General features: G+C 42.2%; 1 protein-coding gene across 1 annotated transcript in view; it reads right to left on the bottom strand.

Moving 5' to 3' along the window:
- The window catches only part of ADAMTS18 (ADAM metallopeptidase with thrombospondin type 1 motif 18), a gene marked incomplete at its 5' end in the record, with an annotated part of 68,216 nt that extends 59,972 nt beyond the window's left edge, over positions 1 to 8,244 (bottom strand). Inside the window, 5 exons of the mRNA XM_080644378.1 lie at positions 1,529 to 1,634; positions 3,004 to 3,163; positions 5,186 to 5,269; positions 5,528 to 5,721; positions 7,983 to 8,244. Coding sequence (XP_080500504.1) covers positions 1,529 to 1,634; positions 3,004 to 3,163; positions 5,186 to 5,269; positions 5,528 to 5,721; positions 7,983 to 8,244 — 806 coding nt within the window. The remainder of the gene's footprint in view (positions 1 to 1,528; positions 1,635 to 3,003; positions 3,164 to 5,185; positions 5,270 to 5,527; positions 5,722 to 7,982) is intronic.
- Positions 8,245 to 14,335: the final 6,091 nt, after the last annotated feature.

Genomic DNA, 14,335 nt, shown 5'->3' with positions numbered 1-14,335 from the left:
ATGTCCGCCTGCCTGGGATCGGGCCTAGACCGGCAGGCGGACATCCCTCTCACAATCCTGGACCACTGGCTCCTAATCACCCACCTGCTTGCCTGCCTGGTCGCCCCTAACTGCCCTCCTTGCTGGCCTGATCGCCCCTCACTGCCTCTGCATGCTGGCCTGATCACCCCTAACTGCCCCCCTCCTTCTGGCCTGGTCATCCCTAACTGCTCCCTGCTGCCGGCCAGGTCACCCCCCCAACTGCACCCACCCCTGCCAGCCTGGTTGCCCCCAACTGCCCCTCCCACCTGCCTAGTCACTCCTCACTGCCCCCTTGCTGGCCTAGTTTCCCAACTGCATCCCCCGGCTGGCCTGGTCACCCCCAACTGCCCCCCCATCGGCCTGGTTGCCCCCAACTTCCCCCCCAGCCAGCCTGTTTGCCCCTCACAGCCCTCCCCTGCTGACCTGGTCACCCCACGCAGCCTGCTGTTCAGTCATTTGGTCGACCCTCAGGTCGGCCCTAGGTGGCTGAGTATCCAATATCTGAGGCTTGCCTGCACCTCAGGCCAGCCCTGGGCGGCTGGGCAGTCACCATCTGAGGCTTGCCTGTGCCTCGGGCCGGCCCTGGGTGGCTGGGTGGCTGAGGGGACTGGGGGCCTTTGGAGGCAGGCATGCGGAGCGGCCGGACCTCCCGGTGGGGCACCACCACCTTGAGGCTGTGGGCATGCCATATTTGAGGGTGTAGCAGTCAATTAGCATATTCCCTCCTTATTGGCTATGGGTGCTGCCATCTTTGTGAGGGTGTGATGGTCAATTAGCACATTCCCTCTTTATTAGATAGGATAGTTGTGGAATAGATGAATTTGCTTTTAAGTCAGAAATTCATTGGATGTTCTGAAAATGAGCATTCAATATAAATGTCAAATATAAGGCACACACACAAACAATCCTAAACTCATACATCCAAAGAGCTTGCCCGTGAAATAGTCATTTTGCAAAACAGTATGCTTATTCCAATGTAGATGCTGTTGCTCAAATGTTTAAAAATTCTCTGTAGAATTGTATCCACACCAGATCATATGCCTCCTAAAATATACCCATCTCATTTCTCTTAGGTTTCATCATTCCTAACTATTTTCTCACAAGAGTGCCTGCAATGATGCCAACTACAAGAATATCTAGAATATGCATCAAAAGTTTTTAAACAATTAGCATGCCATTACTTTGGAGAATTTACATGTCTCCATCATTATTTCTTTATTATAATAAACTAAAAGTATCTTCAGTAAAACACGAAACAATATAAGCAAATGCCTAAGTTACCAGAGGATTTATTAGAGAACCTGAAGTTGATTTTTGCAGAATGTAATGTGGTTACTAAATGCTGTTGTTTAAAAAGCGCAACATCCACAATGGCCTTTATTGAGCCCTTCACACAGTCAGACACTATTCTAAGCTTTACACAGATGTATCCTAAGTATTCTAAGATATCAATAATAATCATTAGGGGAATGTCAATGGATCACAAGTTTCATACAAAGTCACTTACTTGTGCCCTGACTCATGAGCGATGGTGAAGGCCAGGCCAAGCCCCGTGTCCTCATTGATGGTACAACTTCGGTACTTACTGCACATTCCACTGATGGGGGCGAACCCTATTGAAAGATCAATTTCAAATGTTAGTCCAAAGGGAACACACACAGATACCTCATCATTTCTTTTGTGCTCCAAATGTTCTGCACAGTTTTAGTTTAATGAATTCAGTAATTTGTTTTTTGGTGTGTTTTTTTGTTTGTTTGTTTTTGTGGGGTTTTTTTATTTGCAGGAAAACAATAAAGGTATATGGTTCTCTCTCATGTCCAAACAGATAAATGTAGTGTCTAATATTTTCTTTCTTCTAAAGATAAGATCATCAATTGATCCTCCTAATAACACTTTGAAGTTGAATATTGTAATTCTCATTTTACATACAGGACAGTAAGTCACAGAACATTTATATGCCTTATCTAAGTTTATTATTTGGGTCAGAGGAGCTGATGAAATGATAAACCAATGCAAAATGCTCACTTAACAGTAGTATTAGCATCAAAGCTCAGGTTTATTTTCTAAGAGAAAACACATTCTGGTCTATTTCTAAAGCATATAACATGAAAATGCTTACATAATGTGAATAGATTAAATTCATTTTTCTCCTGTTCACTATAATGTGATAAATATTCCTGTTCAAAAAACTAGTTCCTTCTGAGAACAGTTATAAAGTCATTCAAGCCAGTCCTTGACTGTATCTTGAACTACACGATTTTGGTTTCTCCCAAGTTTTGAGTCCTAATAACCAGTAGAACAAGCTACGTACCCAGTTAGTGCTAAATGCACACTTGTGAATGGACTGCTCTCACCTTGCCATCAGGGTGTGAGATCATTGGGGAACCTATGCACAGGCATGCATCATGGATGGCACCATTGCCACCACCACCATCACCATCAATATTGATCTAGATGACCATCAATTCATTAAACAAATTGTTGAATCCCTACTATATGCAGTAGAATACACTAGAAAATACAGTACAGATGTAAAAGCTTTAGTGCTCACTCACTGTCTTGTACAAATATAGAAGGCCTGAGTCCTTCAAAGCTCAAGTAACTTTTTAAAGGAGACACTGCTACCAAGGAGCACAGTTAAGTACCATGGAGACCAATCACATTCTCTTTAGCCACCCAGTTCTGCAGTAATGATGCTTATGGAATAAACCACAGCTTCTCTAGTTAAATAATTCATCTCATGCCTCAATGAGCCTCAATAGAGTTAAAAAGAAAAACACAGAAAGTAAGTGGGCTCCCCATTCCATGCTGAGCTCAGTTAAATAGAACAATACTCACAAGAGGGTACAGTGAGGACACTCCACCATTTAAGTATGAGGTCTCCTTATTAATGATCATAAGGGCCACCCACCCAATAGGAAGATTCCATACTGTGTTTTCAGCTCCCCAGGGGTGTGTGTAAAGCATCTGTTCATACCATACCTAAAGTGTCACATGGTTCATTCTTCCAGGAACAAATGTCAAATCCCGTGAGTAAGATGGCATGGTCATGCCTCTTGCCATTCTTTCCAATGAGGGCAGACTGCCACTGACAAAAACTATTCAAAGACTGGTCTGCATGATGGTTGATCAATAATCCTCCCTATGGGAAACCCACACAAATCAGAGTGTGAATTTGTCACAGAGATGAGAACGTTGAATCATTCCATTTCTACAGGCAAACACAGAAACAGAATGTTTCTAGGGAGAAAGGTCAGTAGAGGAAAAAACTTGGGCTAAGGTTGGTGACAATTGATTAAAATAAAAAAGAAAAAGAGAAAGAAAAAGAAGAAAAATGCCTAAAATCTACTTCAGGTAAATGCTCAAATATTTAAAGTAACTACAGAGTTTCAGTAGTGTAGTTTATGGTCAATTATATTTCTGCAACAAGGAACCTGACATTGGTTAGCAACATCCTTGTTTATCTCTTGCTGGTACCACCTTTACAAAAGTTTTATAACTTTTAGAATATAATTGTAAATTGATGGTGATAAAGTTCAATGCCTCCTCAATAGAGCATGAGAAATGTAGCTGAGTATAGCTCAGTTACTCCTCTATCAAAATTTTCAAGAAAGGTCTTGGCATATCATAGGTTACAATCAACCAATCAACCAACCAACCAACCAGTCAAATGAAAGCTCATTGAATTAATGAAGAAACAATTATAAGATTCTAAAGGGTGAGGTAGAATCCACCCTTAAAATACTTTTTTTTGCCTGGCTGGTGTGGCTCAATGGTTGAGCATTGACCCATGAACCAAGAGGTCGCTGGTTAGGTTCCTGGTCAGGGCAAATGCCGGGTTTTGGCCTTGATCCCAGTGGGGAGTGTGCAGGAGGCAGCCGATCGATGTTTTTATCTCTTTATCTCCTCTCTCTAAAAGTTAATAAAAACGTATTTTTTAAAAATAATAATTTTTATCAAAATGTTTGTTTAAATTATTGACATGGGTCAAGTTGAGGGTTTTTAGAGATATTCAACTCTGAGTGAATTAGGATGCTGGGGCTTCAACGTCCCTGAGGTAGGTGTAAGTGATAGGTTAAAGACAAAAGTGTCTCCCAAACAGCACACACCTTTGCTTCCTTCCTAAAATCCCAAGAATCATTTGACAAGTTATTAACCTCTGTAGCTCTACACACCTGGGCAATTAGATTAATTTTCCTTTTGTCTCTGACTCCTTGCCTTCCATGTTCATTATTGGGGCTATAGATAAAGTTAAAAAGGCACAGGAGATGTTAAAAATGGTCTGTTTATGCCCTGGCTGGTTTGGCTCAGTGGATAGAGTGTTGGCCTGTGGACTGAATGGTCCCGTGTTCGATTCTGGACAAGGGCATATGCCTGGGTTGTGGGCTCGATCCCCAGTGGGGGCCATGCGGGAGACAGCCGGTCGGTGGTTCTCTCTCATCACTGATGTTTCTCTCTCTCTCTTCCTCTCTTAAATCAATAAAAAATATATTTAAAAAATAGTCTGTTTAATTGGTAATCCCCAACTCAGAAAAATACAGCTTTAACATCAAAATACTACAAAGCAGTGAGTGTCGTGCCATGTAACACTTGATTATGTGTCCTGATGGTATAATTTACCCCATGCCTTTCCCTTATTCCACACCATAATCAATCAGAGCAGCTACATATTCCTTGTTTACTCTCTATAGTACCCAAGACGGTGCTGGGGAGACAGTAGGTTTACTACAAGAATTTTCTGAGGATTTATTTTCAAAATATCCTTTTGCATATATCTGCTATTACCCAGCCTATCCAACTTGCAAAATCCAGTTTACCCATACAGCTATTACCAAATGCACCTTCCTTATGAAGCTATGTAATATTTATATTTTTGTATATAATGTGAAATTTATATTTTTACATTTGTATTCATATTATATATGTATATTTAATATTTTGTATCATTATATATGCATATATGTTATATATACATGCAGATGATTATTTTGTAAGGTTTTAGTTATTTGACTATACAACCTTATTAGACTATACTTTCCTTGAGAGTAGGATCAGCATATTTTCAAATGCAAATTTCTAATGACCGGTAAGTACAAGATTGGCACATAGCAGATACTTAATAAGTGTATCCTGAATGAAGAAATAAGTGAACTTTGCCACTTACAGGTTCTTGTTCCAGAAGAATGAGGCTCACTACAACAATGTTTATATCACTTCCAATGGTCCCATCTTTAAATAGGCTGGAAACCTGTTGAAACATGCAAAGTCAAAAACAAAATCTGAAAGTTTCCAAAACTGAGACAGTGGGAAATCAATTAGTTATATTTATATGTATAAAGGCTTTAGTTTTACCAAATATATGTACAATGAAGCCAATTTCAACACTTTTTTTTCTCTCAAGAAAAACACACGGCTGTATCCCCTAGTCAGCCAATAGCGGGGAGTTCTATTCTTTCTAGCTGTCGTAGAGGGCCAGGAGGGATGGAGTCCTGACAGCCCCCCTTACCATGTTCATGACTGTGAGGATGTACGTGGTGACGTTCGCCTTGCCGTGCTTTTCCACCATTTTCTTGTCTGCTACCACAAGGGTTTCCACATTTAGGCCCCTTTGTGACTTCCCAGCTGATCTTCTGGGTCTCCCTGTGCTCCCGTATTCATCAAACCTGAGATAGGTGTCCCCTGTGGGAGGCTTGGGGGCATCTACAATGAACAGAAGAGCATTTGGAAGGGATATCAGTACAGAACATTAGGTGAGCTAGGCAGACATCTAAACCAGGGGAGGAGGAGGACTCTGTAACCAACACTTCACTCAGCTACTGATGCCATCCGTGTCTGTCCTGAGGCTCTGCACCAAGTTTGTGGTCAAGAGCGATTCATTCACTTGTATGCATGTATGAACAACCCATGGACACAGACAATAGAGTGGTGAAGACCTGGGGGAGGGGCTAGAAGTGGCCAATGGTGGGGGAAAGGGGGAGGAGACATAGGTAATACTCCAACAATATTTAAATTAAAAAAATAAAAGAAAATAAAGTCTTTGTCTAGTAAGTAAAAAAAAAAGATTCATTCAATAGAAGTCTGGATGGATGGATGGATGGATGGATGGATGGATGGATGGACGGACGGACAGGTGGGTAGAAGGATGGATTCAATAAATGAAAATGCTCTAAGGAGTAAAAGAAAAGATACAATTCTAGTGGGTCAAGAAAAATCAATTTTGTGAGCATAGTCTTTAAAAACAGAAAGTGCTCATTTTATTTTATTGTTTAAAAACTGCAGAAATAGGTATCATTCTTTGCGTCTGAATTCATAACACTTTATATATTGTTTTCTAAATAAAATTAGAAATGTATATCCTGTAGAATACTGCCCATGTCTTATTATAGTCTATTTCATCAACATGAACTTTAATGTAACACAAAATAAGTGGTCAAATCAGGTCTCTTGCCTGATATCGACTTAGTCATAGGGGAACAGCAGAGTCAGGTTGATATTTGAAGTATAAATATTTTGTAAGAGGGAAAGTGTGGGCACCACCTCAACAGAATGGATGCTGGCCATGGCCTTTGCGCAGAGCCCTGAACGGGCCTGTTGGGCCAGGCATGGTCCCTTTAGTCCAAGGGCGGCTGGGAAGGAAAAGGGCATTTGAAAGCCCAGTCACTATAGAAACGAATATGGAATTATTTTAGTGCTTTACCAACTGGTATAGTTTTAATAGTGATGTCCTCTCTCCACAGGGTGAAATTAAAGGAACAAACCAGTTAGAGGCAGATTTAAAAACTCAGATTGGCCATGTTGAAAGGTGACCTTGAGTTTAGTTCTCATATCTCACTGCCACTGTGAATAGCATTGCAATGATCAATACGACTATTGCTGTAGACCCATGCCGAAGAGATGTCTCTAAAAGAGAATGTGTCCGTTCTACTCTGAATGCAAAAACCAATTAAAATGGTAAAAACACGGCCTTTCATTATAGCTCCCAATCAAGACCTCAGCCATCGGAGCTCCCCTTCTCCAGGGGTGGGACCATCACCTGGCTGCCTGTCCAGCTACTTGCCTTTGAAATGTGGTTAGTGACAATGGAGGAAGTTAATGTTAAGTTTAATTTAATGTAAATTTGTATTTAAAAAGCAAGGCTTGATTCAGTTATTAAAAAGCTTAAGCATGTTCGGAATAACTTGAATATATAAATCTACTTTTTCAACCTTAAGTGTTATGACACCTAAATATAGATGGAGTATTTCTGATGAGAGTTTATCATCTCAGTTGAAACTGTGCTCTCAGTGCAAACTAAATACTAGATTTCCAAAACTTAACACTTAAAAATGTCATGTTACACTGATGACATAGTAACATGATATTTTGTATATATTGGGTTAAATGGAATATATTTTAAAATCTATATTATTAACATTAATTTAACCATTTTTAAATTTAAAAAATGTGCCTTTAAAATTACATTTGGGGCTGGCCTTATATTGCTGCTGGCACTGCTGGTCTAGAAAATGAGAAAGGCTGTGCCTGGGTCAACAAACATGCCCACAGGTCCAGCTAATTCCACTCAGGTGCCAAAGTTCTTATTTCCTGGGAAGTTTCTCCTTCAAATCTCAGAAGGAACACCAATCACCCCTGAGGATTCACCTCTGATTTCTTTAGTTATTGGAAGACTGGGTGCTTTTCTCATGAGCACAGAGATAACAGTGGAACCTGTGACTAAAATGTAGGAGATGCTATAAGAATGACAAAAAAGCATATAAAAGTCTTTCCTAGTTTATCCGAGAAAAATTGAGAACTGATCACCTAGTGTTTGCCTAACAGGGTGATGTCTGTTCCATTCCCCAAGACTAAATTCTGGGGGTGCTCAGTGTCTCCCCATCTTAATCTGCAAAGTCAGCACAGCCAATGGCACTCAAAGCCTGTCGAGCGCCCACAGAAGAACAGAAAAGAGAAAGTTTCCTTACATACATTTCTTGCGTCGTCCACAAAAATGCTGCTTTTGCGACCTTCGATGGTGGTGCTCTCCTTCTTGACTCCGGTACGTGTGGGGAGTGTGACTGAGGGTATGACCAGGATAAATCTGGCTGGAGCCTGGGTAGCCATGGTAACGCTGGACCGTCTCCTCGGCGGTCCTTTTGTACAGTACATGAGGATGGTGGCCCGCAGGTGAGCTGTAGTTGTGTTCCTGGGCCAGTAGCTGAGGTAATGGCGAGATGAGGAATTCATTTTTTCGTGTCCTTATTAGACCTGACTGAAAAGCCAAATACAAAGAGAAGATGAATGATTCCAGGCATGCCTGTCTTCTGTGTTGATTTTTAGCAACTGCTTATTGGCCACTTCCTGTGGTGCAGGCACTGTGCTAAATGCATGCACGTATCTTCTCATTTTACCTGCACCGTTAGCAGTTGCAACTCGTATCACTCCCATTTTACAGATGAGGAAACCGAGGCTAAGATAGTAAGTGGGAAAGCGAATACTGGCACTATGGGAAAGGAAGAATAATTTTCCCTCTTTCCTTCCAGGTTCTTGGCTGAGAACCCCATTGTCATAAAAATAAAAAAACCAACAAATTAACAGGAGAAAAACAAACAGATGTTTAATGACATGAATACCTCCTCTCTACATGGGAGATACTCAGGAAAACTGAGTAACTCCTGGAATTGGCCCAAGCCACTACCTTAAGTCTGTTTCATTACAGGCGTATCTCAGCCAAGAACCTAGAAGGTATGAAAAGTTGGCATAATAGAGCCAGAAGTCAGCCCAGAGGAACTGCTTGCATGTCTTGCTCCTTGAGCCTTCGGAAAGTTTGAAGTGGACAACATAACCTCTGGACTGAGCCGAAGCCACACTGTCTTATACGACATAATTGTTTGCAAAACTAACAGGAAAGCAGACATCCTGACCACAAGCACTGTGATTGTGGACTCTCTGAAGATAGAATCAGTAATCAGCATGTATAGCTAAAGAGTGACTCAACTTGTTAGCACCAGTAGAAATCTTTCCTTTATTCACGCAAACATTTCCCTTGCATGTCTCACAAAACCCCTTGTCCTCACCCTGTAATCAGGGCACAGCTTGGGTTTCTGCCTGAATCTGTGCCCCGGGACTGCAATTCTGTGAAATTAAATAAACACCTGTGGCCTCTCACTTTGGCTTTTTATTTCTTAGGTTAATAAGGGATAAGGAAAAAATGATTTTTCCTCCCCTACACACGTGAATGGGAGTTTGCACACACTCCTTTCACTGCAGTCTTCTCCCTCCAGCTGGCTTGGCTCATCACATATGTCTCAGCTCAAATACTCAGGACCCTGTTTAAAACTACCCTCCCCCACTTCCAAGTGATCTCAGGCCACGGACTACTTGCTCTAGTCTATCTTCAGTGAAGGAAACAAACAAAAGGCACCTTCTCCCCACCACCTGCGATGTACAATTTCAACATACGCACTTACAAGGGGCAGGCGCCGTGCTGGCATCCCTGGTGTGTGCCACACATTTGTAGGTCATACTAGTAAATATTGATTGGCTGCTAATATTTGTTGGATAAGTGAGTTAAAGAAACTCAGAGTGCAGGGGATATACGGAAGGGGTGCCAGTGCCTCCTCCCTACACAGAAGGAGAAACCAGAGCAGGGGAATGCCATGTTCAAATTCATAGAAACCATGAACTCTGTCCACGTTGCAGATGGGAAGCCAGAGTTTAAAGCAGTCCCTTCTTTAAACTCTCAGCTACCCTGTGAGCCAATCTCAGCTTGACAGGGCCCTGAAGAGGACCCTCACCTCTTCCAAGCTGACCATTGCAAGGGACACCATTTACAGTCTCCAACAGAGTGAACAGATGCAACTGTTTTTGAAAAAAAAAAGAAAAGAAAAAGTGAATGATCCTTGAAAGTCCTCCAGCCTTAAGTAACTTCCTAACTTGGTTAAACTCATATCAAAGGCTTAACCCCCATAAGTGCTATAACTGGACGAACCAGTTTGGAATCTTTCTTTTTTTCTTCAGTTCAGGAGAATGATAGGCAACTCACATGCAGAGAGAAAACTTCCATTTTGAGAAAGCAATAAACTAAAATAATTGTCATCCTATAGTGGGACAAACACACTGGGCCCACACAGCCCTTTATTTTTCAGTTCAGAGTGACAAGGACAACATCTAGAACAATTCTTTATAACAAAACTAGGATTTTACAGTGTTGGCTTTTAAAAAAGAAAACATTCTTTGGGGTGGTGGGGCGGGGGGGTTAGTTTGAAAACATGGAGTGTAACCAAATAAATGCATGGTATAGTTTAAGTATATAAACCCAGGACATCCAAAATGAGTGATCTGTTTGTGCGCTTGTAGAGTGTGTGAATGAAGCATTTTGAGTTACTGAACACTTGAGGTCCTCTGAAGGATCGGTGCCCTCACAGGGCTTCTGATGAAATGGGGGGAGCAGTAATTAAACAAAGATCACCAATGGGCTATGAAATATTCCTTTGTGTAAAGCATGCAGAAAAAGAGCATGCTATCTATGAGAGAGGATAACGGAGAGGGTGAGAAGGATGGGGAGACTGATTTGAGAGTGGGCGGTGATGGGCTGTGGGGACGGGCATTTTCGCAGCTCTTTCCTGAAGAGCCCAGTCAATCCACATTTAATCAGACTCTGTCAGCATCCCCCAATTCTTCCCAGCCTGGTGAGAGAGGAGGTCAGGTAGCAAATAAGAGCCACTGAGTGTTTTCAATCGGCAAGGGCAAAGTGCCCCTTCCATCCTTTCCTTATCTCCTGGGGAAGTTTACAAACCTCTGAGGGACTCAAGTCCCTGATTTGTAAAATGGGAATAATAACTGCACTTCTCTTAGAGAGTTTTTAAAGTTAGTCCTTTTAAGTGCCAAGAACAGTGCTCGGCACGGAGAAAACACTCAGTACATGTTTATTGCTGTTATCATTATTCCATTTGATTATTTGAGGGAACAAAGCAGAGGAGTCGTGCCTTGTTCTAACAGTGTGCTTGTTTTATAATTTCCTCCTTCAATTGGACCTGAAATTCTGGGAAGTGGCGTAAGTGTTCTGTTTATTGAGAGATAATGGAAGGACCAAACAAGGTTTTAAGACCTGAAAAGAGACATGACTTTGTTGTTGTTGTTGTTAATCCTCACCCGAGGATATTTTTCCATTGATATTTAGAGAGAGTGGGAGGGGGAGAGACAGTGAGAGAGAAACATCGATGTGAGAGAGACACATGAATTGATTTGCCTCCCACATAAGCCCTGACCAGGGCCGGTAATCGAGCCTGCAACCGAGGTACATGTCCTTGATCGGAACCAAATCCAGGACCCTTCAGTCAGCAGGCTGATGCTCTATCCACTGAGCCAAACTGGCTAGGACAAAAAAAAGAGACATATGAATGAAATTCTTACAAATGTAACTGAAGATAATGATAGAGGAGAGATAATAAACTTTTTTTTTAACCTGGGAGAGTTGCTTAACCCAAAGAATCTATGTTTTAGTTTTGATTTGTTTATTGGTTTGTATTGATGGGAATGAGAAAGGAAAGGAAATTGCTAAACTGTGCCTCTTAAACAACCTGATTTGGATCCATAATATTCATGGGTCAAAATGTTTAAATCCAGCTTTTGTCCACTCTGAAGGCCCAGTCTCTTACCTACCTGCCCAGTCTCTTACCCACCTGCCCTCCACTGACAGGAGGCAGCATTCTGGGGGAAAGAATACTTCTGATTTGCCTTAAAGAAATAAATGGATGGTTACTGCTGGGAGAAAGAAGTGAAGTGGACTTTTTGGAGAATATGGCAGAATGCACCATGACCATGGACTAGAGCAGTGGTCGCCAACTGGTGGTCCGTGGACCACTGGTGTCCGTGAGGTCTGAAAGGTTGATGGCCGCTGGACTAGAGCTCTCTGATGCCAGCCCTCAGTTTCGATGGGACGGTAAAGGCCCACCTCCTCCCAGTGAACACCTGGGCGGATCATGCTGAGGCTGCTCCACAGATGCTCACTGAGCACTCTGCCCGTGGCACATGTGGCTGCATCACTAGCAAAGGTGTTTATCCAGGTGACCCCTGACCTCAGCTAGGCAGGTAGCGTCTCCATGCACTCTCAGTCTCTATGGCTTTCTGAATCACACTGATAGTGATGGATTAGGGGGGGGGGGGGGGAAAGTCCAAAAATCTTGCTTCAGAAGTTCTTAGAAATGATTGGCTTTTTCCCTCTTTCCTAGCTCCTTGTTCAAACACTTCAGTAGGCTCAAAACAAATTATCCCTTTCTTTCACTCAGACCAACCAGTTTGGGCTCAAAACAATTATCAGCCAACATGGTTTTGGCCATATGCAATGGTTTATGGTACTGACACAAAGATGCACAGTCTCAGTCCCTTCTTCAAAGCACTGTAACCATAAACTGTCTGCGCGGGTATAGACCAAGCCATTCCAGTGGCTCTTAAGCGACATTAATAACATAGTGATGAAACTTATTTATTTGGCTAATTAACGATATTTCTATTGAAAGAACTACTTAATGACTTCAACAGCCCAAATCTCACAAGACCAGCACGCAGTGGCTCGCAACTCAGCATGGGGTTGAGATGTGTGAGCCAATTCTGTCCAGTGTCTGGCTGTGCCTTCCTCAGAAGGCCATATGCTTATAAGAAGCTCTTTTTATTTTTTTAAACAATGTATTAATATCAAAGGGGTTGGCATGTTTACCATAGTGTATTGTATAAATTTCAGTATTAATTTTAAAAATGTTAAATCCACAAATGCTCTTAAATAAAGTTTTTATAAGCAGTCAAAACCTGTGGTTTCACATTTATAAACGAATCCAAGTAGTTTAATTATGACTGACAGATTCTCTCTCCTTTTCTCCCCACCTTTCTCACTGCCCGCCTGAAGGAGCAGTTGTTCACTGTTTTCTACCAGACACTGCGCGTTCACAACATTCTGTCTGAGAAATTGCACCTGCCTCTCACAATAGTCCTATTTGATAAGCTCTCTTATTAACCTTTCTGTATCATACAGCCTTTCTTCACCCATAAACATGCATCCCATTAGGATTCAGGAAAAGTTCCGGGAACACTTTATTGCATAACTAAAATTTACTAAAAGAGAACTTGAATGTCTTTGTAAAGTTTTTTTTAAAGGTACATAAAATGAGGTGAAAGAATGTGATCATTAACTCGACTGGGGAAAATCTTTGCATAATGTACAGGTAGTCAAATCATCACATTATAAGCTTTCAATATCTTACAGTTTTGTCAATTATACCCCAGTAATGCTGAAAAAAGACAAGAAAGGCTCCAGAGAGGATAAGAACAAAATACTTCTGGGCTGGCTTAACTTAAGTGCTAACTACCTTTTACTGCCACTTCATATGGAACAGAAGAGCTGAGAGAGTCTAGAAATGAAGGCTGGGTCCAGAGATGCTAAAATCGGAGTCATCCCTTCGGCTTCCGCTCTCAGTGTTCACACCAAAGGGAGGGTGTCCTGTAGTGTCACTGAGAAAGCTTCTCCATGGATCTGGAGACAGCTGGCTCATCTGGAATGTGGCCTCCTGCACGTTACCAAGCTAGTTCAGGTCCAGCCTGCAATGTTCTGGTTTTCTCCCTTCTACTGCATTGCACGTACTTGCAGGCACGGCTGGGCTACTCTGCTTGGCAACAACCAAGGCATGTCCTCCTGTGTGTCAGAGGTACTCCACACATCTTCGGGAGAGTGATAAGTGACACCCCGACTTCTCTGCTCCTCCAATAGCTTATTAGACCCTGATCATCCATGAGGCCCGATGTCAGAGCTACATGGCCCGTACCAGCAGCTTGGTCACGAGGACTTTCTCATGGAGGGAAGACTAAGGAAGGGGCTATTTGACAGTCTTGTGCCACCCAGCCCTCTTTGCTCCAGACTTTCCTTTAGATCGGATCATTTCAAAGGAAGGATTCCATTTGGAAAACACATGACGGCCATCATGGCTGTTGGTTAATTATGAGGGACCAAGTCGAGAGAGCTAGCATGTCTGGATTTAATAGAAACCAGACTTTGCACGAACTTCACATGGGACCATGCAGCCAGCCTTCCCCCTGGATCATTCCAGGCTTTGGTGCTATGTCTGCTAATAACGGTCCTCCTTCGTCACGTGTCACGTCAACGTCCTGGGGAAGGGGGGGAGGGGAGGTGTGCATGCTAAAAGTCTGGGAGGATACAGTCATAACTCACATCCATCAGGGCTGTGTTTTTTCATGTCAATTTGGGAATCCAAATTTGTGCTCCCAATCTCAAATTTCCATTTCCTCCAAATAACATCCTACCAAATGCAGTATTATGTGGTTAACA

The sequence above is a fragment of the Plecotus auritus genome (genome assembly GCF_963455305.1).
Source record: "Plecotus auritus genome assembly, chromosome: 10".
NCBI classification, from domain to species: domain Eukaryota; kingdom Metazoa; phylum Chordata; class Mammalia; order Chiroptera; family Vespertilionidae; genus Plecotus; species Plecotus auritus.
This window is presented reverse-complemented; position numbering and strand designations above follow the sequence as displayed.